At 33.5% G+C, this 27,907-nt stretch overlaps 1 protein-coding gene across 19 annotated transcripts in view; it reads right to left on the reverse strand.

The window, feature by feature from the left end:
• LRRC7 (leucine rich repeat containing 7) overlaps positions 1-27,907 on the reverse strand; it is a 491,902-nt gene that overhangs the window by 230,446 nt on the left and 233,549 nt on the right. For all 19 annotated transcript variants that reach the window (XR_012000829.1, XR_012000828.1, XR_012000827.1 and 16 more), the window contains 3 exons: positions 18,188-18,266; positions 7,358-7,447; positions 4,476-4,532 (listed from right to left, as the gene is read on the reverse strand). Coding sequence is in view for 16 of the 19 variants with exons in the window: in XM_072754894.1 (XP_072610995.1) it covers positions 4,476-4,532; positions 7,358-7,447; positions 18,188-18,266 (226 nt within the window). In the remaining 3 variants the exon portion in view is untranslated. The remainder of the gene's footprint in view (positions 1-4,475; positions 4,533-7,357; positions 7,448-18,187; positions 18,267-27,907) is intronic.

The following is a 27,907-nucleotide window of genomic DNA, read 5'->3' on the forward strand; positions in this document are numbered from 1 at the left end:
TTAATATAGAGTATTTATTACCATTCAGGCTGGAAAATAATAAATCTACAATGTATATCTTATTCACATATAGAGAACCTTTATCCCTAAAATGTTCATTTTTACAGTCGTTCTAGTACATAAATGAGTCTCCCCTTGTCCTCAATATACACACGTATTTCAAAATTGAAGCTGATCATTGGTTGCCATAGGGCGACAGTGTTTCTTCTTATTTGCAAAGCTTCTATATTTTAAAGTAACTTTTTAAAATAAAGTTTTATGTTAAAACAATCATAAAATTATAAAAAGTTTCAAAGTACTGAAGCAATAACTAACTTTTCTGAACTACTTGAGAATAAATTGCAAAACTGGTGCTCCATTATTTCCAAATATTTCAATGTATGCTTCCTACAGACAAGCACATTCTCCAACCAACCCAAAATACAGTAATCCAAATTAAGAAATTTACACTGCTGCGTCTTATTCTCAGACTCCATGCAAGTGGACCAGTTGTCTCAATACGTTTTTTTATAACAAAAAAATCCAGAATTAATGTCTCTTTAGTCTTCTTCTGAAGACTAAAGGTTCTGAAATAACCCCTCAGTCTATTCTTGACTTTCATAATCTAATGTCTCTCATTAACAATACTTTGATGTAGTTCTAGCTTTAATTTGTATTTACAATTCAAGGGATTTTTTTTTTGTCTTAGAGAATGTCCACATAAGGTATAATGTTTCAGTGTAGCTTGTGAATAGTTATATGTATGATATATGTGGGTCCTTAGGCATTCTCACAAATACAGGGAATTTATATTTAAAGATAAAATTCATCATTGTCACTGTATATATGCTGTTAGATTACTTCTATGCAAACATTTTCTAAGTTTCATTTATTTTTTTTCAAGATGTATTTAGTGAGAAAGAGACAGAGAGAAGGAGAGTGCATGATGGGCAGCAGCAGAGGAAGAAGTAGAAAGAGAATCTCCAGCAGACACCATGCTGAGCACAGAGCCCAAGAACCTGATGCCAAACCAAAGCAGAGCTCAATTTCATGACCCTGAGATCATGACCTGAGCCAAAACCAAGAGTTGGACACTTAATTGACTGAGGCAACCCCTAAATTTCATTTAAGAAACTGTTCTATCCTTTCATCTTTATCTTGATAGATATTCTGTTTCTTGACTAAATGTATTATATTTTAACAATAAAACCAAAGAAATAAGTTACATGACTTTTGGAGTTTCTTGTTGTTTTAAATATTAATTTCCTTAACTTGAAATTATTTTCCTCCCTTGCCATGCCTTAGCTATCATGTGTAACTTAAAACCACCAGAGGGAGCATGCTTGTGCACGTATGTGTGTGTGTGTGTGTGTGTGTGTGTTTAAAAATCAAGGCTCAGCTATTAGCTATTGAGAGACTCATGTGATTATAATATTTGATATTTCATATAATTTTCAATGGAGTAATCAAGTAACACAAAATGTCCAGATCATATGACAGATATTTCTAATTGTGAATCAATATATTAGCATTTTTGATTATTTATTGAGCGCTAACTATTTGCCAGAGACTGTTTTAGCCACTGGAAACTCAGCGGGAGCAAAACAAGAAAAAAAAAAGTCTTCTTAACAGAACTTAATGTTCTCATGCGGAGATCAACTCCAAGTAAACAAAGAGTCAAAATAATCCAGAGAATCATAAATGATATGAAGAAAACCTACAGGAATAGTGAAATGGCATAAAGGCCAAGAAGGGACAAACCACTGTGATGTGCTCTAGAGGCAACACCTGAAGAGAGATGTGAATCATAAGATCTAGCCATGCAAGATCTGGGGTAAGAGTTGTAGATAGAGTGATAGCTAGTGCAAAACCTTCAAAATGGGAACAAACTCATTTTTTTTACTTCCTCTCAAAAAAAAAAGTAATATAGAAGATCATTCTGCTATGAAGAAAACTGTACCATGAAATCTAAAAGTTTTCTGTTTGGTTATCTGGATTTTTTTCAGATGTTTAATATCCTCAATTATTACACATAATAAAGATGTACTGTTTCAGGGATTTTTAGGCAAATGTGGATCTGAGGAACTTAATTTTCTCACCCATTCATATACCTCAAAGAATGATCATAAGGGAGCAGTTTAAGAAAATTTATAATAGTAATGTTTTTAATAACAAAAAATTTGTCCTAGAATCTGCATATATCAAAACATCTCATATATCGGCATACTAACTTACTTAAAGGACACATGTTTTAACGTATGTTATATTGTAATTCTTATACCTTTTCACATTTTGCACAGACTGACTTTTAAGACAAAATGAAAAGAAAAGAAAACCACTGACGACCCCATAAGGACTTAGCATCTTGTTCGTATCCCCGAGGAAAGCATGAGCTATCTCTTGGAGTAATCATTATAAAACTAAAACTATTTTTCCCAAAGTGACATTTTTCCTTTATAGTTATCAGAGGCACAAAATAAGGGATGATAGAAAATGTTCACATATCTCTTAGTTACGGGTCTAGATTGGTGATCAGAAGGTACTATATATAATACATAGTGAAAAAGTTCATTTTTATTCAAGACAAAACTTTATGCAATTCTCATTTTATAGACACCAAAGCTAAAATATACTTCTCTGTATTTTATGCCTGTCCTTGGTTCTTTAGGTTTTTTGTCTATAAGTTAAAAATCAATATACTAGATTGGACATAGCTTTAAAAATTATTTTTTAAGTGAAAAAATTAACGGTCTGCCAAGGACACCTAGTCTCATTTGTACATATATTTACAATGTTTCTTAAAGCCGGACACAGTTAAATCCATATTAATCTACTGATTTTAACTGTTTGATAGAGGGCCTACAGTTTCAAACCTACAGAATGCCCCTGCACCAAGTCTGAACTATTAACACAACTCCCTCATGTAAAGTCCATATTACCAATCAATGGTCAGATTTTAATTTGTACTTAAAATTTCTACCTAAAAATACACATTTAAATACTTGACAACCTGTGTCATATTTATTTTATATTTACATGAAAACCATTATTTGAAAGAAGAGAGGAAAGGATTTTCCTCCACATACTCAATAGTTTCTCCTTGACCTAAACGTATATACATTTAGAGGAAAGGGACAACTGCTCTTTTGCTGTGGTTTGTTTCTACTTAGCCATATTTCCATTCTATTTTAAATACAGATACTTAAAACATTAGGGATAGGAATGTTGGCAACTAGCTGCATTTGCAGAAGGTTACTTGCCGAACAAGCAACAATCCCAGCCCCGTGTTCCCATCTTTGCTTATGTCCCCAACTTGGGAGAGGTGCCTTCCCTTGGACCTCTCAAAAGTCGCTCAAAATTGCAAGATGTCCAGCTATTTAGACATTTCCTCCTTTTCACATTCTCTCCTTGTCTTCCACTTATGGAGTAATGAATAGATATGTTTTTCCTCTATGTAGATTTTAAAAATGGAATCATGTCATTATTGAAACTTTCATATTGCATTGACAGAATTTTCACACATAATATCATATATGAAGTGTATTGAAAGTATTACATTGATATATTGGTTAAACCAATGAAATTCAGTCTGGTTAGCTTAGGGAAAGGATTTAAAAAGTAAAAAATAAATCAAGTTTTGGTCCAGCAGTGGGAAGTTCTCAAAGTCCTGCTAATATGTTGAAAAATTAATCACTGTATTCAATACTTTTTCTGCAATACTGCAGGAGGGGAATAACAGCAAGTTAGTACTTTCAGTATCTTAATTGTAACATTTACAAGTCATATTGATTTATTTGCATAAAAATTTTCTCATTTTAAATAACTTTTGACTTAAATTTTTTTTTTCTGCCCAACACAAAATTCTATTATTAGCCATGAATAAGGCAAGGCAGGATGAAACAAAGTATTTTATTAAACTAAACATTCCATACAATTAGGAGGATGACTTTTTGTATAAAAATATTCTGTGCTTTTATATAAGCCAAAAAGGGACAGTTTGAAAGAATGCATAAAATTTCTGACAAACCATTTTAGGAACTTTAGAAAAATTTTAATCATTTTTTATGAAATATTTCTGCATATTCTCGACTTAAAAACTGAAAGCTATCACAATCCATAAATTAAACTGAATAATTTGCAAATGATTAGATTGAACCTTTTGAAATTGTTGATTATTTTGAGCTAGAAAAATGTCAGTTTCATTTAAAAGTGTCAGCCAATGCAGTGACTTCCTGGTGTGCATGTTCAGCTATGAGGAGAACCTTAAATGGACTCTTCCTCCCTTGACTTGTAATTACACAGTTATATAAACATGACATATTTTTGCTCAATATGAATCTCTTATAGTATACTACACTTTTCAGGCTCTAGGAAAAAATCGTAGATAGATTAACTCAATCAAAATGGCTACGCATAGCCCACATAAAAATAGCTATTTTTTCCCTACTACTGTAAAACCACAATTCAAAATTTACAAAATACACTTGGTCACTTACTTTGGTAGAGTTTTCAAATGATTTTCTCTTAACTCCAAGATCCTCAATTTGACGAGTCTGTAGAAGTGAATAAAAAAAAATTCCTTCTTAACATTTCTCTGTAAAATGATATTCCTATGAGAAAGTCAATTATCACTGCATGAACCAGACAACTGTGTCTGAACATTACCTATCATGGTTACGGATTTTAAAGAATTCTACATATTGACTATAAATAGTGTTGCCTCAACATTGGATCATGACAAATAATTGCTTTCCTAAAAATAAAGACCATTCAAAGATATCATTGGGTCCACGTAATCTAAATTTCAGGCTTTATAAAAATATATTCACTGTTGTTTAATTGTAGATAACAGATAATTTAGTATCTACTTAATACCAGGTGCTGTGTCCACTGGACTATAACAATATTGTCCCCCTAAGAGACTCTAAATGAACTTGTAAAGCAAATAGGTCAGCACAGTGGTTAAAGCTTCAGCTTCGTGGTCAGACGAATCCGGATGAAGTCCAGACTCTGTCACAGTCTATTGTGACATTGGGTGCACTAATCAACCTCTCCTACCTTTAGCTTCCCAGTCTAAGTCGCCTACATCTCACATTGACTTGTTAAGCTCTACAGTGGGAGATACACTACTGCTAAAATGTCTGTAACTAAGCTTTAAAATGTACTCAGTTGAGGCTACTTTAGAATACATATTAATCAGATTCTCTAAATTCTTGGTGTTTTGGGGATATTTCATTATTTGAACTATTTCTCCCATATTTACTTGACTTTTATATACTCATCTAGGTCTCTCTTTCCCCTTTCTTTGTGTTTTGACTCTTACCAGGTTTCTAATTTAATTTTCATTTTAAAACTCTTAATGTCTATATGAAATAAAGTGATCCAGTTATTCAGAGCATGGGTGTATTGCTAGTAATAGAGATTTCTTAAACATCCGTATGTGTCAAATCTTCTCAACATCTGTACTAGTATGAAGATATTTTATGACTTACTTTGGCTTTTAGGGGTACCAATCTCACATTTTGGAAGGAAATTTAATCATTCTTTTGTTACATTATCCAGCTGAAGGTTAACTTTTTTTTTTTTTTTTTTTTTTTTTTAGATTACAGTAATAAAATAGAGTGTATCTAGGCAGGCAATTCACACAAAATTAAATTCTAATTCCAAGTGGCTTTGGCTTTGGTATTATGTTTTCTGTTTGCCCAAATCTCTTCCTTGACATTAGGACCACTAAAAAATAACTGAGAAAAACTTAAGACCCAAAAGTATAGTCTAGGGTGATAAATATTCTCTGATTGATGAATCAAAAGTATATCTGTAGTTGAAGGCAGTACCAGACAACAGTGATAGTTTATATGAACAAATGGTGAAGTGTCAATTCATCTAGAAACAAGGCAAATGCTCTTTTGAAGATCTGTGAATTTTAAAAACTGCAAGTAGATGGTGTTTATAGGTGGTATGATATCCTTATCTGCAAAAGTAACAGAATTTGGGAAATATTGATGTGCTCTCTCCATGTATAAAATGAGGCTGTTATATGTTAAGTGACTTAATTATTCTACTGAGTCCTTAACACCAACAGATGGGTGTTGAGTTATACCCAACTTATTATTTGAACAATCTCAAAAATTATCACTTGGAAAAATACAGTTGATGATAAATTAAAAATATCTTAACTTTTAAGATATACCTTTTATGTGTAAAAGAACAGTTCATTGTCAAATACCTAGAAAATATTGAAAAATATGAAGATGAAAATAAAAATTATTCATAATTTCACTTTCAAAGAATCTTGAAATCCAATCTCACTCATATTTTATACTCAAATTAGTGAAACAGAGTTTATATATTTTATTATAATATGTTCCTGAACATAACTTATCATAGGAATTTAAAAAAATTTCCCTAAGCCAGATTATAAATGGACATAGTATTGTCATATGGATGCACTATAATATATCCAACTAATCTAGACAGATGGGTGGTGCTTCCCCTTTTTTCATATTATAAATAATGACAAATATCCTTGCTCATAAGTCTTAGTGTGGTATCTGATGAGGATACATTTTCAGAAATAAATTACAAAGGCAGTAGTTGTAAATATTTTCAAGTCTTTTAAAACGCACTGCTCTGCATGAAGGTCCTAACATTCTGCAATTTCATAAGCTGTGTGTGAGAATATCTTTTCTCCTTGTATTGTAAAAACAGCTTTTTAATATGATAGAACACAAAGTTCTTTATTGTCATTTTCATTAGTATCCTCTTTTATTGTTTGTGAGGACAAACTCTTCATGTGTTCACTAGCAATTTGTACATTTAATTATGAATTCGCTTGTGCATGTCATTTACTCATTTCTTTTCTAATGAGATCTTTGTCTCTATACTCATTTGTAAGAATTCTTTATATATTATGGATATAATTTGCTTTCCACATATAGTGGAAATGTTTTCCCAGGTTCTTGTTTTACCTTAATTTAAAAATCTTTTCTGATATTATTTTATTTTAAATGTATTTATGCAGTTAAAACTATTTATCCATTTATTATATTTTCCTTTGTTTCTAAACTGCAGAGGTATTTCCCAACCCAAGAGCCATAAATATTCATGTACATTTTTTCCAGATTATGTCTGATGCTATTTTTTGTAGACTTAACTCTTTAATTCACGTGGAATTTATTTGATTATTAATGACATGTAACAACCTAATTTTATTTCATTTTGGAAAATGTCTCATTAATTAACCTTGTCTCACTTAATGAATAATCATGAGTTCTATCTTTAATCATAATTGTCACTTTTGAAGCCTCGTCTACTGGAGCTGGTAAAGTACTTACCTATATGGAAATAAAATTTCATCATTTAAATTTCTTATTCTTACCTTCCAAAATTGGCTGGAAGAAATTCAAGAAAGGCGTCATTCAGGTAGAGCTGGGTCAGATTTAGAAGCTGCGTGAAGCCATCAGGGAGTCTAGAAAGGAGTTAAAGGTTTAGTTACTGCATCGATGTTGTCATAGAAACAGAACAAAAATATATATCTCTAAGGAGAGAAAATAGACGTATAATACATTTGTCAACTCTCCTTTGGTATCATAGTAATGGAAGAATTTATTGAGCATGTTGTTACAGCTTGAAAATTTTGCCTGTTATTAAAATAAATGGCATTTACCCACCTCCACACTCCTCTCCTCTGCTGAGATTTATGTCACAGCGACATCATCTCTTACTGTTGCCTTAACCTTATGCACACCAGTGAGATGTTTTTTATAGAAATTTCAAGCTGTATGCCATGTTTTGTTATTTTAAATTTAATATTCTTTGTGAACAGAGTATTCACATTTATAGTCGGGCAAGGATATGTACTTACTCTTTCACTACAACATTAACACCTGTCTGTATGAGATGGCAGTGATGACTAAAATTGCCCAATGGGAAGGAAGAAGTATTCTGTACCCCTAACTGGTAATGTATATATGTTGTAGCTCAATTTTTTTCAATTGATTTTCAACAAAAATGACCAAGAACTTTGAAACTATGAATGTACAGAATCCTGAATGCCTAACGAGGCATTAAAAGAGTTGAAGAAATGTCCTTTGGGGAAATTTACCAGTTGGATGAAAATTTTATGTGAAATATTTAAATATTTTTCACCAGAAAGATCTAACTCAAGGATTTTCCTGGAGACTTTTTCTTAGAAGAATATTTAATTTTTTCCTATAATTGAATTTCTATTTAAACATTTTAAAATGCTTTTGTCAATGGGCCAGATAAGACTATGCTCTTCTATAAAATACTTTTAAATTGTGTTCAAATTTGCCTTCACCTCAAATTACAGCCTGTCTCCCCCTTTGCATTTACTGACAAAATTATTTAAAGACCTGCCTATACTCATTGCTTTTTATTACTTGTCAAGCACTGTTTTCTGGCAACTACCCTAACTCTATTATTGAAACCACACTTGAAAGCCTCCAATGACTTCATTTTGTATCCAGCACTGCCTAGCAACACTTGTAATCGATTGTTCTCTCCTTCCTGGCTTTTGGACCCTTTTTTCCTATTTCCTCTCCATCTCCTCCTGGGAGCCTCTGAGTTTCATCCCGTGGTTTCTCTTCCTACACCCAATCTTCTGTTATGAACTTATATGTCTAAAAGAATATATGTATATCTCACAACCTCATTTAATAAATAGAAGCAGTACCCTTAAAAAAAAGCCTCTGAATGCCTCTCCCTGACTACCTCATCCTATTTGCCCCTCAAATTCCTGAATGATTATTATTCTGCTGTTTAGTTCTACTACATCTACTTAAATCCCTAAAAAAGTGGTTTCTGTATGGTTTTAAACATTATACAATTCAAATCATACGATGAATATTTTCCCGAAACTTTTAAAAGTTAGTATCAGAATTGTGAAATCCATCCATTTTGACGTCAATGGCTCATCACCCTAGTATTCCACTGTATGAATATACCACAATTTATTTATTATCTCTTTTTAATACTACAGTTGTTTCTATTTTATTATAAACATTGTTTCTGTAAATATTTTTTTGACATATGTCCTGGTGTATAGAGATTATTGAAATTATATCCCTCATCATAAGAAATTAAGGTCCCTCAGGAACAGCCCTCAATGAATGATTAGTAAGACTATAAACACTTCAGCTCTTTCACTCATTGTGTTTGATGAGGCTGTGGTACATGTTCAACAGTGTTTCCCAGAGTTCCCAAGAGATTAAGGTCTACTTGTCTATACTAGTAATAGTTTGATAACATAACCTCAACAAGTATTTCTTTAAAAAAATTTATTTATTTATTTATTTGAGAGAGAGAGAGAAATGGAAAGAGAGAGAGAGAGCAAGCATGAGCGGGGGAAGGGCAGAGGGAGAGAGATAAGCAGACTCCCTGGAGCTCAAACCCATGACCCAAGATCATGACCTAAACCAAAGTCAGATGCCTAATCGACTGAGCCACCCAGGTGCCCCTCAACAAGTATTTCTAGAGACCAATCTCCTAAATCCAGTCTTAAATTATTTTCTAAACACTCATGTCTGGGGAATCCAAACTAAATTAATATTTTTACATTACTTTGTAGGAGTTCTTTCCACCCTGTTAGGGTAGTGTTGTTCTATTGATTATTTTTTGCTGTAAATACCTTGTTTCAGTTTGTATTTTGAAGTTGGACTGTTTCATGTGGCTTCACAGAGGTTGCTTGCATCAGTTTCCCTTAAAGAGAGGTAAGATTCATGAAAATGGAAAAGGAGAAAGAAGGCAGGGGAATAATGTAGAGGAGTCACTCACCTTAGGGGAGTGACAAAAAGAAGGCAAGCTCTAGGGAAAATACTTTGTGTACAAAGTATTGGGAGTTAAGATTTGAGAGTATCAGTAGGGGGACAGGATTTAGAAGGTGGTGAATGCTTGACTCCAAGGTTTGAATTTTATCCTATAGACTTAAAAAAAATCTATGGGAGATCGCTGTTTTTCTCTAAGCTATCTTTTGTCGTAATACATTAGCTCATATCCTGATAGTATGATAGTTTTTATGATAATGGTACAGATGTCCAATAGATTTCAATACATGTTTAATTGTTATCTTACTTTAATATCCTTATGGTCTCTATACCCATTGGAAAGAAAGTATCATGTATGACTTTTGAAAAAAGAAAATTAATACATGGAAAATGACAAGAATGTTAAAACCTTTGATCTAACAATTTACTGTAACATGGTAGCTATTACCACATGAAAAAGCTTTAAAATGCTAATTTCCTAGTTATAGGGACAGTTTGAACTATCCAGCTTCCCTTAGTCTACTATTCTGCATATGTATCTGCACTAAATGGTATTACATTATACTACTTCTTTGATCAAATATGTATTTCTTTATTGCTGCTTCTCTGGCAAAGGCTATATTTTTTTTATGCTGCAGGGAAATCTGTTTCTTATATAGAACATTTCTTTAAGGATTTGAGAATTGACTGCACTGTGCAGGCTCCAATTGTAAAACTGTACTGCTAAAAATAAGTTTTATGAAAAACCAGAATATAAAGTAAGTCAGCCTGGTAATAAACAAAGATGTGTTGACACTTTACATCAAACCTTCTTTTTAAAACATGTAGGGTTAAAGTGCTTATTCATACAGTATGTCATATTTAATATCATGTATATTTTTTATTTCAATTTACTTTGACAAGAATTTACTGAATAGTTACTGTGTACTTGGATTTGAAATCAATGTCTTCTTCCTCACTTTCTTTACAGAATTCAACTCATAGATTTAGCAACGTTTTACCAAATCCTTTATAACAGACTGTTTATACCAAATGCTTATACCAATTGCTTTGTATATGTCTTGGGCATTTTCAATTCCTGGGAAAAGTTATTAAATTCTTTGAAGACAATGAATTTTTTATAATGTCCTCAATGATCCAGTATTATAGATGAAAATATATTATTTGAAAAATATATAAATTCAGTAGGTATGCTAAAGAAGATAATTTTATTTATTTTAACTTTAAGGTACAATTGCATAGCCTCTAATAGAGACAATGGCCCTATTTATCAATATTACCATTTCCAGAGGATTATACAAGGAGTGGTGAGGAAGAGGATATTCCCTAGTAAGCTAGGTAAGTTTAATGAAGATGACAATCATGGGTTGTCTTTATCCTCCCCAAGCTCTTCAGTGAAATCCAACATTTTACACTAAGTTAGGGAGCTCTCAATAATGAAATGGTTTTACTATCCCAAAATTACTGATAGTTTTCCACATTTGACTGATCTAATGAGAATTCAAAGAAGAAATGTTTTGTAAATGGGTAAATAATTCTCTCTACTAAGAAACACATTCATTTTATCAAACACTTAAATTAAAAGTGGCATATTCAAACGGCAACAAAGAAAGTCTAATACAACAGACACCCATATAGATTAGTGGTTGAACACATGGGCACTGATTTCAGAAGACCTGGGTTTGAATCATTCTTTCAGTTGTTAACTCTATGACCTGTCTAAATCTTTGCAAATTCAATTTCCTTATTTGTATAATGATGACAATATTATCCATTTCCAGAGTTGCTCCAGTGATTAAATGATTACCTTCCCTATAGTAAGAACTCAGTAAGTGAGAACAATTATGTACTTGTCCTTGGTATTACTTTTATTCTGATCTTTCAATATTAACTAGAATACTAATTTAAGTACTTTTATTAATGCTACCTTTATTGTTACAATAGGCAAATTAAGGTTGGCTACTGACATCCTTGTTTCAACATTTTTTTCTAATTGCATTTACTTTAGAAGTTAAACGAAAACATATTACAGGCATTTGACCCCTAATAGAACAGTTAGGCCAAATTACATTATGGGTTTCATAAACTGTGATCAAGGAGCCAATGTAAAATCTCCTACTCTAACTGAAAAGATATTTTGCATTGAAATATTTTAATTTATACATTGTAAAATTATAAAATTAATATAAGATTATAGAATACTTGGAATATAAAGAGAAAAGAAAAATATTGCTCATAATTCCACTTTCTTAACACAACCACCATTACTATCTCATGTATTTGTAATCAGGTTTCCAATATGTTTTAACAGCACTACAAAATTATATCAATTTACTTTGTAATTATCTTTCAATTTTACTGTATAACCAGAGTGACTACATAATCTATCATTCAAACTAGGACATTTTTGAGAGTTAAAAGTGAGCTATTATTAATCATAGCACATCAAGAGGGGTAAACTGGGATGACTTGAGCAAACAGACATATGGTTACCCTATATAATCTTTGTATCCATCCAGTAGATATGCCATCATTTATAAGCAATGTCCTTATTGCTATGCATTAAAATGTGAATACAGTGAAAGGATCCCAGGAATTTAAAAACTATCTTCATGTGTTTCTATCTGTAAAAAAGTATGCAGATAATGTTTACCTACTCTATAAGGTTGCTGTAAAGATTAAAATGAAATAATGTATCTAAAAGCCTAAGATACGACAGGCTCTTCTATCAGTAAATGTTGGTTCATGCTTTTCTTATTAAATAGCTTTTTTCAATTTTATTATAATTTTTACCAATGACTTGGTTAAGGCATTCAGACTATACTGTAAAGTTCACATCTAAAAGTAAAATAAGATGATAATACTCAAAACTATAACTTCTATATTCCAGGGTCTTCCTGTCTTATTACTTTGTAGATTTCTTGAGTCAAGAAAACAAAGAGAAAAGTGAGAAAGTAAAAAACAATGAAACCTAAATATGGTGCTTTGAAAAGAGCAATGAAATTGACAACTCTCTAGTCAGACTGATCAAGCAAAAAAAATACAGAAGACATAAATTATGGATGCTAGGAATGAAAGAGAAAGCACCACTAGAGTACCCATAGATATTAAAAGGTTGATCAAAGAATATTATTAAAACATTAGATACCAATAAATTTGAAAACTTATATGAATGTACAAATTCCTGGAAATCACCAACTATCAAAGATCACTCAAGAAAAAAACAGGTAATTTGAATGATCTTATAGTTACTATGGAAATTAAATTTGTAATTAAAAACTTTCCCATCAGAGAAGTCCAGGCTTAGATGGTTGCACTGGCAAAATCTACCAATATTTAAGGAGGACATAATTTCAATCCTACATGAGCTCTTATAGGAAATAGAAAAGAAGGTTTCCCAGCTATTTTTATGATGCTGGTTTTATGCTGTTACCAAAACCGGGCCAAGAAATTACAAGAAAGGAAATTTCAGACTAATATGCTTCATGAATATAGACAGGAATATCCTTTACAAAATATTAGCAAATCAGAGTCATTAATTTATTTTTAAAAAGTAATACTTTCTGAGGAAGTAAGGTTTATTCCTGGAGTGCAAATTTGGATCAACATTCAAAAACCATTCAATGTAATTCACCATATCATTAGACTGAAAAAGAAAAAAAAAATCACGTCAAAGGATGTTTGTAAAATAAAAGACCTTTGACAAAATTCAATATCCGTTGATAATAAGAAGTCTCAGCAAAGCAGATATCGAGGATGTGGGAGACAGTTTCCAAGGTGGTCTCCATAATCCTCAGTTCCTGATGGTCATGACCTTGCATCATCTTTCTTTAAGTGTGATAAGACTTGTAACTTGCTTCGAATCAATGGAACTTGGAAAATATGGTGAGATGTCATTCTCAAAACTATATTACATAATATCGTCTTGCTAGAAGATTAACTCCACTCAGCTGCTGACCTGAAAGAAGCAAGCTGCCACGTTGTGAGCTGCCGATAGAGAAGGTCAACATGGCTGGGAACTGCACCCGCCTCTAGGATCTGGGCCTTGAGCTGACAGCTGGCCAAAAGCTGGGGCTCTCAACTTTATAATAGCAAGTAAATGAATTTTGCCAACAACCTTGGTGAACCTGAAATTAGATTCTTCTTTACCTGAGCCTCCAGATAAGAATGCCTTGACTGATACCTTGATTGCAGCTTGGTGACTCTGAGGCAGGGAACTATGCTATAGCAGGCCCAGGTTCCTGACCCATGGAACTGAGAGATAATATATATGTGTTGTTTGCCACTAGACTAATGGTAATTTCTTACATAGCATTAGAAAACAGACAGAGATTATTGGATCTCTGCTGTACTAAGTTCCTGAAAAGGTGGAGTGGCTTAGGAACCATCTGATAGTCAAAAGACTGAAAAATGGTTGGGAGGACATCACAGAGAAATTTGAGATTCCCCTGTTAAGATTGAAAGCAAAAACCTAAACTTTGAGTAGCCCGCTGGGGAGAGCTCAAAAGGAAATGAGGAATGGGTTCTTGAAAATTTCCTCAACCTGATGAAAGGCATGAATGAAAAAAACAATAAGTAACAACCATACAGGATAGTGAAAGTCTGAATGGTTTCTCCCTAAGTTTGGGAACAAGGCAATGTCTCTTTTAACCTCTTTTATTCAACATTGTACAGGAGGTCCTATCTAGGGGACAATAAAAAAAGAAAAAGAAATAAATAAAAGGCACACAAATTGAAAATGATGGAAAAAAACCCTATTTACATTCACAGGTGACTTGATAGTCTGCATAGGAAATCACCCCAAATCTACAAAATATCTCCTAAAATAAGTTAATTTAGTGAGGTTGCAGGATATAAGGTCCATAAAGAAAAATCTCTTATAATTCTATGTATTAATAACAAACAACTGAGTAACGGAATAATCTTTCACAATTGTCCAAAACAATGATATACTTAGAATAAGATGAATGAAACATATACAAGATTCATATGCTGAAATCTACAAAGCACTGATAAAATAATTTTTAAACAATCTAAGCAACTCTAGAGATATACTATTCTCAGCAACAGGAATATTCAATATTTTTGAGATGCTAATTCTGCCCACATTGCTTTATAGATTCAATGTAATCTCTATTAAAATTCCAGAAGGATTTCATATTTTTGTAGACATTAGCAAGCTGATTATAAAATTTATATGGAAAAGTAAAAGTTATAGATAGCCTAAGTAATTTTAATAAAAATGAATAAAGTTGAAGGACTCACATCCCTTGATTGTATGAATTACCATAAAGCTATAGTATTAAGATAGTATGAAGTGATATAAGAACAGGCATATAGATGAATGTACAAATGGAGAATTCAGAAATAGATCCAGACACATATGATCAATTGATTTAAAAAAAAACAGTACTCAAGTAATTTTATGAAGAAAGGACAATATTTTTCAACAAATGGTAATGGAATAAATGGATATCCATATGCAAAGAAACACATCAGCAAGCGAGCATGGGGAGGGGTATGGGGAGAAGGACAAGCAGACTCTGAGCTGAGCATGGAGCCTGACATAGGGTTTGATCCCACCACCCTGAGATCATGATTTGAGCCAAAATAAAAAAAGCTTGACATTCAACCAACTGAGCCATCCAGGCACCCCTAAAAATCAAAAGATAAGTCATGGAATAGGAGTAATTATTTGCATACAAATAAAGGGCTTTCAGCCAGAATATATAAAGAATCCTTATAATTCAATAATAAGACAGGACGATAAAAGTGAACAAGAGATGTGGGGCACCTGGGTGGCACAGTTGGTTAGCATCTGAGTCTTAGCTTCGTCTCAGGTAGTGATCTTAGGGTCATGAGATGAGCCCTGCATCAGCCTCCATGCTCAGCGCAGAGTCTGCTTGAGACTCTCCCTTTCCCTCTGCCCCTCCCTCCAAGCACTCTTTCTCTCTCTAAGAGAAATATATAAATCTTTTAAAAGAAATGAACAAGAGATTTAAACTCTTACTGAAGAAGCAATACAAATTGTGAATACATACATGAAAATAAAAACATGTTACCCGGACATTAAAAATGTAAATTTAAGCTACAGTGAAATACCACGATGAAGTACCACTTCTGCTAGTGTGGGTAAAAATAGAAAAAAGTAAAAAACTGATAGCACCAAATTCTGACAAAGATGAGAAACAACAGAAACTCTAATAAAATTGCTGATAGGAAAGGCAATGGGATATAGCTCTTTTGGAAAATGGTTTGGAAATTTCTTATAAAGTTAAACATACATGTACGGTACTACCTAGCATACCACTTCTACATGTCTACCCAACAGAAAACATATGCTGAAACAAACATCCTAAATGTCTATCAGTTGGTGAATACATAAATAAATTGTGGTATTTCCATACAATGGAGTATTATCTAGAAATAAAAAGGAATGTAATACTGAATCTTGAACCAATGTGGATAAATCTCAAAATCACTCTTTTAAGTAAAAGAGGTCAGACACAAAAGTATGATATCACTTATATAGCATTTTGGAAAAGGCAAAACCATGGATGTAGAAACCAGAGAAGTGGATGATTGAGCCAAGGGAACTTTTTGGAGTGATGGAAATCATCCGTATCTTATCATGGTGGTAGTGCGCCACTCTATATATTTGTCAAAATTCACTGAGCCATACACCTAAAAAGGTAAATTTCACTGTATGTAAATTATATCTTAAAAAAACTTTAAAACTAGTACACTACTTAAATTGACTTCTATGTACTTTATGAATTCCCAGACTACTTAATGACTTCAGGGTTAGGCATTTTTTCATGAAATAAGTCATACTCAATCATCTTTTAAAAAGCTAAATGTATGGAAGGAATTCAGAGACTGCGAATAAAAGTACAGTTTTGAAGCTTTCTTAAAGAGATAAATTATCATCTGATTTCTATTCCCAAAGACCTTATCATGATTTCTAAATAAGATGAGCTCTTAGGATTAAAGAACTAGAAGTCAAAACCATTTATCATCTGCCCTGGATTATTATGACTCCAGTCAAGGACATGGCTGTAGTCTTGATGTGAAAAGTTCGTAATGTCTATTCCTTGTTGAGAGAGTTGCATTCTGGTGTAAGAGTTTCAGGAAATACTTTCACAGTTTTATTTATTTTTTCTTCCATATTCTACTTTTGAGGTAGAAAAGTTGTTCTCTTTCAAACACATTTCTTGATGTTCCACACTTTCTACCAAAGGCCTTAAGTTATTTTACAAATCATTCACTGTAAAGATCTCCATCTAAACTTCAATCTCCTTTTATATTCTGTTCCTAATCTCAAGTACAGCTTCTTCTCATGATCCATAGAGACACCATCCTCATTAATCCCTCTTCTCAATTGTATTGATGAAAAATTTCCCTACAAACTCCCTTTAATAAACTTTCTTTGTTCCTCTAAAAAGCACTCCACTCATTAAATGCCCAACTGGCGGGCTTCAGTTTCTCCCAGTCTCCCCAATTTCATATAAACAGAGGACTTAAGGTTTTTCTCAAATCCTACTGTCAGTTTTGTATAATTATAATGTTAGTCTTACTGAAACTCATTATCTGCATCCCAGTAGTACTGATTTGTTTCAACCTCTTCCAGATATTGCTGCTACTGTCTTTCCAGGTTCTATGTCCATCTCTATTGTTAAATGACCTTAACACTGAGATTCATGATTTATCCAATCCATTCATTCCATGGTTTCTTGACCTATTTGATTGCATAGTACACATTATCCCTATGACATAACCATAATTTGCCAACACTGACACATGCTGGGTCTCGTCTTCCCATGGCATTTCTCTACTAACAGATCAGAGGCCACAAATACCCCATTTCTGATCACAGCATCTTTACCATCTAAGTATTCCATTCTATTATCCTCATAGAATTATCTTTTTGCTCTTCCTTATAAAAAAAAACGAAAACAACAATGACAAAAAAAAAAAAAACAATAGTCCCTTTTTCTGGTCATACTGAATTTATTTTTTAGCTAGAACTACACGATCAGCTATTTTAATATCTCAAACTCTTGTACTCTCTTGAACTTTCATTAGATCCTTGATGTTAATTTTCCACTGTGATCATAACTAATAACTATTTCTTTTCAGTGCTCTTTCATGGGATGTTGCCTGAGAGCCACAGGAATATGATGACGTAGCTTACTTCAAAGTAATGCCATCTTGTGCCAGTTAGGCCTTCCACATTACTCAGCAATGCTTTTAATCATCTTTTGCTAAATTGTTCTGATTTGATTATTTTCCTCATCCTTCTATTAAATTGAATTTTAAATGCAGCATTAAGAATTCATTTATTGTGTGAATTTCCTTTATCTGGGTATATCACTATCTAATGGAAACATAAATATAAATAAAATGTAATTATTCATACTCACTTAGAAATGGGATTGACACTGGCTTCAATAATTGTTAAACACTTACAGCACTTAATGTTTTCTGGAAATTCTTGTACACCTAAAATGTAAAAAAAATAAAAAATAAAAAAAAGCATATGAAACTGTCCCAGCAAAAAACTTTAAAGTTCTAATATTAAGAATAATTAAAACTATGAATTAATACACAGTGTAGATATAGTATCAATACAGCATCAGGATAATAATTTAAGTAAGTTTAATAATGTAATAATATATTAGTGTTACATAAATATACAAACATTTTAAAAATAAAATTTAAATATTTTATCAGAGTAACAGTAAGAAATTGGATATAAAGTTGAGGACAATTGTACATTTGGTATAAAAAAGATCTTGGCTCTATACTAACTTAAAGCAATTAAAATAATTGGGTATTTGGTCATTAAGTGCTGCTACTGGGGCAAGGGATTATCAGCAATAAAGAAAATGGAACATAAAATCTTTGTTTCTTTTATTTTATAAGATGGGAAGACTGAACATATGCATGTGAAAAATATCTAAGGATATATCACAAAAGCAGTAGATATTCCCAAATTAATGTGGGTCTCTAACAAATTTTATGCAATTCTTCCTCGCTGGCAGCACAGAGTGTAGTTCTGCAGCTGCCTGAGAAGGTGAAGAGGAACAGCTCCTCCTTGGGCCCCCTCTGAAGTCTCTGAAATAGCCAGCCTGGCTCATCACCCTTGGAGAACTGCTCATTTGCTGTCAAAGTTGTGCTGCGGGTTATCTGACAGAAAAACGGGTGTTTCTACAAAACTCAAAATCAGGTACAAATCTAACCCATAAATGTGAGGGTCAGAGAAATAAAAGATGTGGAGGATAGTTCAACTGATACAAATGAATCAAATCTAGTAGACCCTCTCCAAGTTAGAAAGGAATGCCATGGTCCCATTGGCCTAGACCACCATGTCCACAGTCCTTTGAAGCCCAGTGAAGCAGCAGGTCAGTCAAACCAAGACAGGTCATTTATTCACTGCAAATTAAGGGCACAAAAGTGGGTATGGGGATGTCTTTCATGCTTTCTCTCTACGTGAAATTTCATCAGAAACTATGCTGTCCTAAAGTTATTGCTGAAGTATTTAGGCTTCTTCATAAGAAGCAAAGCAAGCCTAAGAGCTGCATTAGGTACAAATAGAATGAGAAAAGCCAATTCTCTTTTTTGGAAAGGCTATAACATCTACAGCTGCCTTCATTAACTAGACCTTAATAAAATGGCAAAGAAGTCAATAAGTCAGTCCTTGAGATGTCCTCAACATTTTCCCTTAGTATTTATATTTACTTCGGATATCAGCAACCAACAGAGGATAAGGCTTCTTTCACCCCTTTAGCTTTTTCTGTCTGGTCATCAATTTAGACTCATTACATCCTGGTGTACCTGGTGCCTTATCTCTACAGGTGCTTGCCTTGGGATGAATTTTCCTTAAATTATGTGTAAACCAAGACATGGAAACAGAACAAAATTTTTTAGAATGATTTTAAGAATAACACTGTAATTCTTTACCTTTTACCAAAAATGGAATTCCCTGTTGTGGTGAGAATACTACTAAATTATCTGTTTAAAAACTTTTATTATGTTGTTTGCAGTTCAAATGTAAAGTTATTCAAAGTAGAGTCTATAAAATTAAGATGGAATCCTAACTTCATCAATTACTGGCTGGGTAACCCTATGCAAGTCATTTAAATGTTCAATGTCTTAGTTTCATCCTTAGAAAATTGGTGATTCTATGAATGGTTTCAAGGAGAGTTGTGTTGAGGATAGAGAGATAAAGCAGATAAAGTAATTGCCACGAAGTGCTGCATAAATGTTACCTATAATTATTAGAAATACAGTTGACCCTTGAACAACGTGGATTTGAATCGCAAGGGGTCCACTTATACCTGGATTTTTTCTTTTCAATAAATATATACAGTCCTGGTGCACTGGTGGTTCAGACGGTTAAGCGTCTGCCTTCAGCTCAGGTCATGATCTCAGGGCCCTAGGATCAAACCCTAGATTGCGCCCTGTGCTCCACGGGGAGCCTGCTTCTCCCTCTGCCTCTGCCTGCCACTCCCCCTGCTTGTGCTCACGCTCTTCTCAGTCAAATAAATAAATAAATAAATCTTTAAAGGAAAAATACATGCAGTACTGTAAATGTATTTTATTTCTGCACATTTCTTTTCTCTAGTTTACTTGGTTGTAAGAATACCTTTAATGTGCAAAATATGTGTTAGCCAGCTGTGTGTTATTGATAAGACTTCTGGTCAACAGTAGGTTATTAGTAGTTAAGTTTCAGCAGAGTATAAAGTTATATGTGGATTTTCAACTGTGCAGGGGATTGCAGCCATAACCCTCCTGTTATTCAAGGGTCAACAGTAAATAGAAACAGACTGTCTCAGTCAAGAAAGGAGTCAAATATCAAAATGAGCTGGCTTGAGGTAATACATTTTAGTATTTATCCACCTAAGAGAACAAAGCAAATCAATAGGAATTAGTGTGCCAAAAGAATATTCCAATATCCAATCAATATGGTTTCCAAGATAAATGCTCTAAAAGGTTTCCAGGGGAACTTTACCATATATACTGCAGTTCAAACTCTATAGAGTTTAGAAAAAGTTCTAGAGCATATCTTTAATTCATAGTTCAGTGAAAACACGAAGACTTAGTTTAGCAAAGACTGAAAAGTACTCATTGGAAGCATGACTAAATCTCAGTGTTGTCACTTAACTAGCCAATAATCTTAAATAATATAATATTTGAGCACCGCTTATTCATTTCCTATCTAATTCACAGGGTTGATCTGAGTATTAGATGGTAGGAAGGTAAAACAATTAGTATACTGTATGGCACTTAACAAGCACCTAATATATAATCTATGTATTAATAAGAGTTAAGGTAACCTACTCTGCTCTATGCCACTGTGTAAAAATAATTTGCTTAATAATCTTGTGAGGAAGATATATTAGGCAATATTATTTTCATTTTACAAATGAAGAACCATACATTAACAAAGATGAGGTGACTTATTTAAATACCTAATGGGTCTTTATAGATGAGAATGGATATAGGTGGGAATTAATTCAATTTTTTAACAACATATCTTTTATTCCTTTTTACTTCATTATGTTACGTCTTATTAAAATTATGTTAGATTTGATTATAGAATCCACACCTTTATCAGCCAGTCTTTGTGACTGATCTGTCTGGTCATCTGAAACACAGTGTTTTCAATAGGAAAAAGATTTTATTCGTGTGACACAAACACACGCACGCACACATACACACAAACACACACAGTCTCTGCATGAACTTTGTTTTGATCTTCAAATGTATTCCTCCAGAAACAGAGGGGCACATACCCTTCACTTTTAACAATATATCTATTTTAACCATTTTTATTTGTGATAACTGTAGGAAATGGGGTCAAACATTTGTAGACCATTACAATTCAAGTTCTATTCCCTGTTTTTCAGTTGAGACAGCACATGAAATTTCTAATACAGATCCATAAGGAACTCTCTTCTAAGGGTATTGAGAGTTCACTTTTGGGAATCCGTGGAGATTTAGGTTCTAGACTAGACACAAACCTAGGCTGAAAAACCAATGACAACTCTACTTTAAAATAATTAGATGGCAAAATATAATCAAAATAGTGTATTTAGTTTTAAAAATGGGCACTGTTTCTTTAGTTGTAAAAAAATGGGCTATTGTTCTATTCACAAATGGCTGATGCTACCAATAAATGTTTACCTTACAAATTAAGACACTCTGGTAATATTTTCCCAATATGTTCATTTCAGCAACTATACCACAAAATCTATTTTGAATATGTTCGCAGAAATACCGTTCGATGAGAAATGACATTTCTGCATCCTGAACTTAAAACCGAAACAAAAGTTTTAATGTAATGGAATTAATCAAAGTTGTATTAACAGAATACTAATACCTTATAGTATAAAAGATGTAATTGACTACTTTTTCTGATTGTTTTTTTTTTTTGCCCTTCCTTTTTTAAGAGAAGTTAGATTGAAAAAGTTTCTGCTCAACTTTCAATTATTCAAGAAGTTACCCATTTTGTGGATTATTCATTCTTGTTCTCTTTCCTGCTTCCTCTATTTGACCATTTCACATCTCAGTCATTCTTGCAGAAGATGTACAGAAAAAGGGAAAGAGGAGTATTCTGGAATCAATCAGATATGGACCTTTCCTGCCTAGCATGGGATAAGTTGAAAAGTCATGGCTAAACTTAGGTTTTAGTATATCTGGTTGTTTTTATTTGGACTATCTTATCTAGTACAAATGCAGATAACTAAGTCTTGACAAGATAATCTTAAACTTGTAAATTTAATATAGATTTCAACTTTATTTAGTTATAAAAATTATTTTTAAGAGCAAAACTAAATTGTCATTAAAATCTTGTGCTAGACTAAGTTGGTTTTAAGTCGATATTAAAGTACAAAAGCAGATGTTTCCTCCCATCCAATAGATAACTATGGAGTCTAAATGTAGCATACAATTTTGTCATTATCAAACATAGCCTAATAATAGTAATAGCAACATTGATCCTTATGATCATAAATGAAAGTTCAACATGCCTATAATACATTTATAAAACATATAAATTTATTTTTAACTCTTACTTTCTGAATATATTTATTTAATATTATAATTTTTACCTGTCCTCATCCACTGTCTCACCTAAATCGTCAGTCTGAATATCATCCATACAAATACATTTAAATTCCATCATCTGTCTGAAAATTTATTCACTATTTTAGTCTAAGTGACTCTCTCCTCTTAACACCTAGCATTCTAGATTATACTATGTCTGAAATTAAATAACACTAAAAAATAATGAGACATAGTACTTGCTTATAAGTTGAGGAGTCACTGCTTTACTATCTTATTGTATACAGTTTTCTGATATTTGAGTCACTAACTGTAATTATAAGGTCCCTGCGAGAAAAAGGTGATTCATGTATTTGGCGAATATTTGAGTACCTACTCTGTTAGGAATTTTGCTAAATATCAGGGACACAGCATGAAAAAGATGGATACATTCTCCTCATTTGTGAGCTTGTATTCTAGCAGAGGAATGTGTACAATAAAACATAGAGATAATTAATATAAATATAAATATATAAAATTATATAGTATCTTAGCAATAAGAAGTACATTGGGAAAAGAATTGAGCAGAATAAGGAAAGATCAGAAATACTAGGGATGTTAAAGTTAACTAGGGTGATTTAGGGTAAGCCTCATTATTGATTAGGAAGATGGCATTTGAGCAAGGACTTGAAGAAGGTGAGAGAGATAGAGATACAGACGTCTGGATGTCTGAACATGGGAAGACAGAACATTTCAGGCACAGGCAGATAGTGAGATGGTATAAGGCCTGAGTATAAGGTCTGGTGAATTCTAGAAATAGTAAGGAGTCCAGAATGGCTAAAACACATGTAGGAAGAGAAAAGTAGCAAAAAATTAAGTCAGAGAGGTAATAGGGGTGTGTATGTGGGGGGTAAGATCAGGGTATCTACTCATATGGGGTTTCTTAAGCCATTGCAAGGACTTTGGTACTTACTCTAAATGAAATAAAGAAACATTGAAGGACATAAATGTAATTTGGTCTGATTTATAATTTAAGAGGATCACTCTTAAAGGTCCCTGAGTAGGGTAGCCTTTCTAGGAGGAAGGCCAACTGGGCCTGTTGTAAGTAAAACATTAAAAGAGTCTTACTTCTAGGTAAGAGCAGAAGGAGTGAGAAGTGAATGGGATATGGATGTATGTTGAATGTAAGGCCAATAGGATTTCCTGATAAATTAGATCTAGAGTATGAAAGGAAAAAGGGAATCGAAGATGACTAGGCTTTTTGGCCCAAACAATTTGAATGAAGGGGTTGCCTTTAACTTAGATGGGAAAAAGCAGTATGTGAAATAGGCATTGAAGAGAAGATCAAGAATTCACTTTAGGATATGTATAATTTAAGATGTCTGTTAGACTTCTAAGAGGACATGTCAGGTAGGTATTTGTTTATGAACCTAGAGTTTAGGAAGGAGGACTAGACTATAGGTCAGAATGTTGGGGATTCATTATTATATAGATAGTATTTAAACTATTAGACAAAATGTGAACACCAATGATGTAAGATAATGAAGAAAAGAGGACCAAGAACTGAACTACAAGGGACTCCAAAATGAGGATAGGGAGAAAAGGAAGAATCAGACTAAACAAGATCAATTGGACAGATGGGACAAAAAATAAGTGAGTATTGACTCCTAAAAACCAAATGAAGTCCCATCAAGTGCCCCTCACTTGATGGGATGAGCACTGGGTGTTATTCTATATGTTGGCAAATTGAACACCAGTAAAAAACAAATTTATAAAAAAGAAAACCAAATGAAGTAAATGTGTCAAGTAGTAGGGAGAAGGACTCGGTTGTTTGAAATGATGCTGATAGGTCCAGTGAAACGATGGTCAAAAACTGCCTGTGGATTTAGTAATGAGGATATTGGGGTGACTTTGACTGGAATGATTTTGGAGGAGTAGTGGGCTTGAAATCTGGAGTGGCTTAAGAGAGGATGAGAGGAAATAAGTTGTAGATAGAGAATATAGACATTCTCACCTAGAGCTTTTGCTACAAGGGAGAGGAGGACATTCAGGGACGAGGAACCAAGGAGTTTTCTTTAGGATAGAAAAAATAACAGTATGTGCATATAATGATTACAGTCAACAAGCAGAAAAGAAAATCTTAATGATGTAACAGAAAGCAAGGAGAATTGCTGGAGTGATATCCAGGGGTAGGCAAGAGCCCAGCTTATGCAGTGGAGAGCCTGGCTTCAGAGAGGAACAGGAACAGTTGATCTGTACTAACAGGCAGGCGTCGGAGAATATGGGTGCAGATGCTTGTAGATGGGTAGATATTATGTCAAGTGTCTGGGAAGTTATAATCTGAGAGCTTTAATTTTTTCAGTGGAGAAGAATCAGTAGCCACTAAGGTGGGAGAGAAAGTGGGAGAGTTTGAAGGCAGAGGAGAGCAAATGAAATAATCACCAGAGGAGGAGAGTCAATGGACTAAGGAAGGATAATATGGCTTTTGGAAAGGGTTAAGGCTGCACTTCAGAATTTTTATCGTGAATTTAAAGTGATATCGGTCAGTGTGATTGAGTGATTTTTCCAGATCCTTTTAGCGATAGGTAGAGAGTTGGAGTCTGTGAGGTTTATCGTTTTATTGAGAAAGCACAGTGATGTGAGAGGAGAAAGGGTGTCAAGGGGTGTCATGTGATGAGTGACCACAGAATTCAAGCCATGCAAAGAGGGCAAAAGAAAACAAACAAAAAAGGCAAGGTTGGAAGGAAACGTCAGAATATTAGTAGGTTGGTGGTTCTGATAGGGCAAAAGATGATTGGAGTTGTATGAGGCGATCTGAAAAGAGGACGGAGTCAGAAATGAGATTCATCAGTCGACATTCAGTTTCTTGATGTTCCTGACAGTACCTCGATCAGACCTAGTTCCTGAAAACTGAGGAAGTGTTTATTAAATTGGGTCTAATTATATTTTCACATCAATACCTTAAAGCAATGGACTAAAATATGGAAATACTTGATTTTAGTACAGAGGCTTAAGATTCAAAGGTATCTCTATTCAAACATAACATAAAAGACTTCCTAAAAATTATCAAATTTTGAATGAATTAGTGTTCTCTCAAGTGCATTGAAATATATCTTTATAATGTATAAATTTTGTATGAATCAGTACATATGATAATAGTTATGGATAGTGCATGTTGGCAAGCTTGTTCTCTGAATTTCACAGATATTATCAGTCCGCATGGTTGACTCTGTGACATATAATTCCATGTGCTTATAGAAGAAAACAACAAAATATCATATCTTGTATAAAATAAAGGAGGAACTATTACTGATGAGATTTTAGTATTTTCATCTAATATTTAAATTGTGATGCAGACTTTTATAATTTTTTTTCCAATTTTGAGAGAGCAGTCAGGCTATTTGTTTATCTAGTAAATTGGATTAGATTTAGGAGCAGAAAAAAAATGGAATTTATGAAGGAAATGTTATAAGCACTTTGCTTTATTTCATCTTCACAACGATTTTTTAAAGTGGTTTACTACTCCCAAGTGACTAATGGGGAAACTGAGTCCCAGAGGCTAGCCAGGATATGAAACCAGGTCAACCTTATTCCAAATACTATCAAATCTTACGTATGCTAAGCTGCCTCCATCAAATCCATGATTTGAACTGTTTTGAGGAGTAAGTCTTAGTGACCCAAGATTGGAAATGTGGCATTTACAGAAGAGCCTCGGTCAAATGCAAACAACTCCAACTCTGGAACTCTGAGTTTAGTGCACACTTAAGATCGACTATGTTGCATTTGTACCTGGGGCACTGTAAGCTGCATTTGTTCTGTAATTATCTTCAGTCAAATTTCAGATGGTATCAACATTCTGAAACTTTGACAGTAGTGGTCAGGAATAAAGCTCCTTATTTTTGAATTTAATGTATCGGCAACAAGTGCTATAAGCCTTGTTCTGAATGTTTGTATTCTTTATATGCTGTTCAACTGATATTTATTACAAGATTACAAGGAATGAATAGAAAGGGGGCTGTTCAAAATAGGCAATGTGTCAGTATGAATGAATTATAACTGATAGTCTGGTAATAGAAGGGGAGATGGGAAAAACTACAAAGTTAATAACAGAACTCTTCAAGTTTTTCATTCTTATCTTGTGTAGTGTAAAGGGTAAGCAGCTGCACATACTTAAAAAAGTTCAGTAAGACAGCCCATGATGAACTCGAGTCAATCTGGAAAAGTTCAATCGCATTAATGACACCAATTTAAAGAAGATAATGAAACGTTCTTGGAAAAATTTCCAACCAGAATGATTAAAATAAAATATTTTGGTAAACATAAAGATAGATTGTAATTTTATCTTGGAAAATTAGTTTGTGTATAAACCTATATTTCCCAAAGATTTTGGTAAATGAGGCAATACTCCACTGAGTAGGAAGTAATGATTATAGGGAGATTTCAGAAGGAGCAATCTGTTGTACATGAGAAAGCAAAAACATTCAGCAATTAGGTTGGTAAGTTTGGGAGAAACTGTGCAGGTTGGTTACATCTTAAAGGAAAGAGAGAGAAAAAACAAGAAGAGGGAATAGACTGGAACGGTTTGCTTTACCTCTAACCACTCTAGTGAAGAGAATCAAGAGCTCAGTAGGAACGTAAGCCAGGAGACCCAAAGGTCTCCTGCGAGACTGCCTCGTTTAGTGGCGTTATAAAGAGAAAAGCCAAATGCAGGTAAGGTAATCGATAATCTGATACAGTGATGCAACTGATTGTGCCGAAGGGACGTGTCTGGCAAGAATTCTGAGAAGTCTTTGTGACCTTGGCCAACAATGAGCTGATTGCCAGAGGAATAAATCTGACTTAGACAAAACCAGTTAAAAAGTGATACTTGGTTGTCTCTCTCCCTTTCTCTCTCTACTTCAAAAACAAGCATATTGAAAAACAAACATATATAATAGTGGAATGAGCTGTTTAATAATCTCACTGCATATTTGGCCGATGAATTTTTCCCTGATTGTCAATCAGCCACTTTATTGAGCGCTTGCTGTGCCTGCATGTTGACGGTGGCTAGTGAGGACCTGGAGACAGCGTATGGTACAGCACTTCTTGTTCTTAAG

This window comes from Vulpes vulpes, chromosome 3 (assembly GCF_048418805.1).
Source record: "Vulpes vulpes isolate BD-2025 chromosome 3, VulVul3, whole genome shotgun sequence".
Classification (NCBI taxonomy): domain Eukaryota; kingdom Metazoa; phylum Chordata; class Mammalia; order Carnivora; family Canidae; genus Vulpes; species Vulpes vulpes.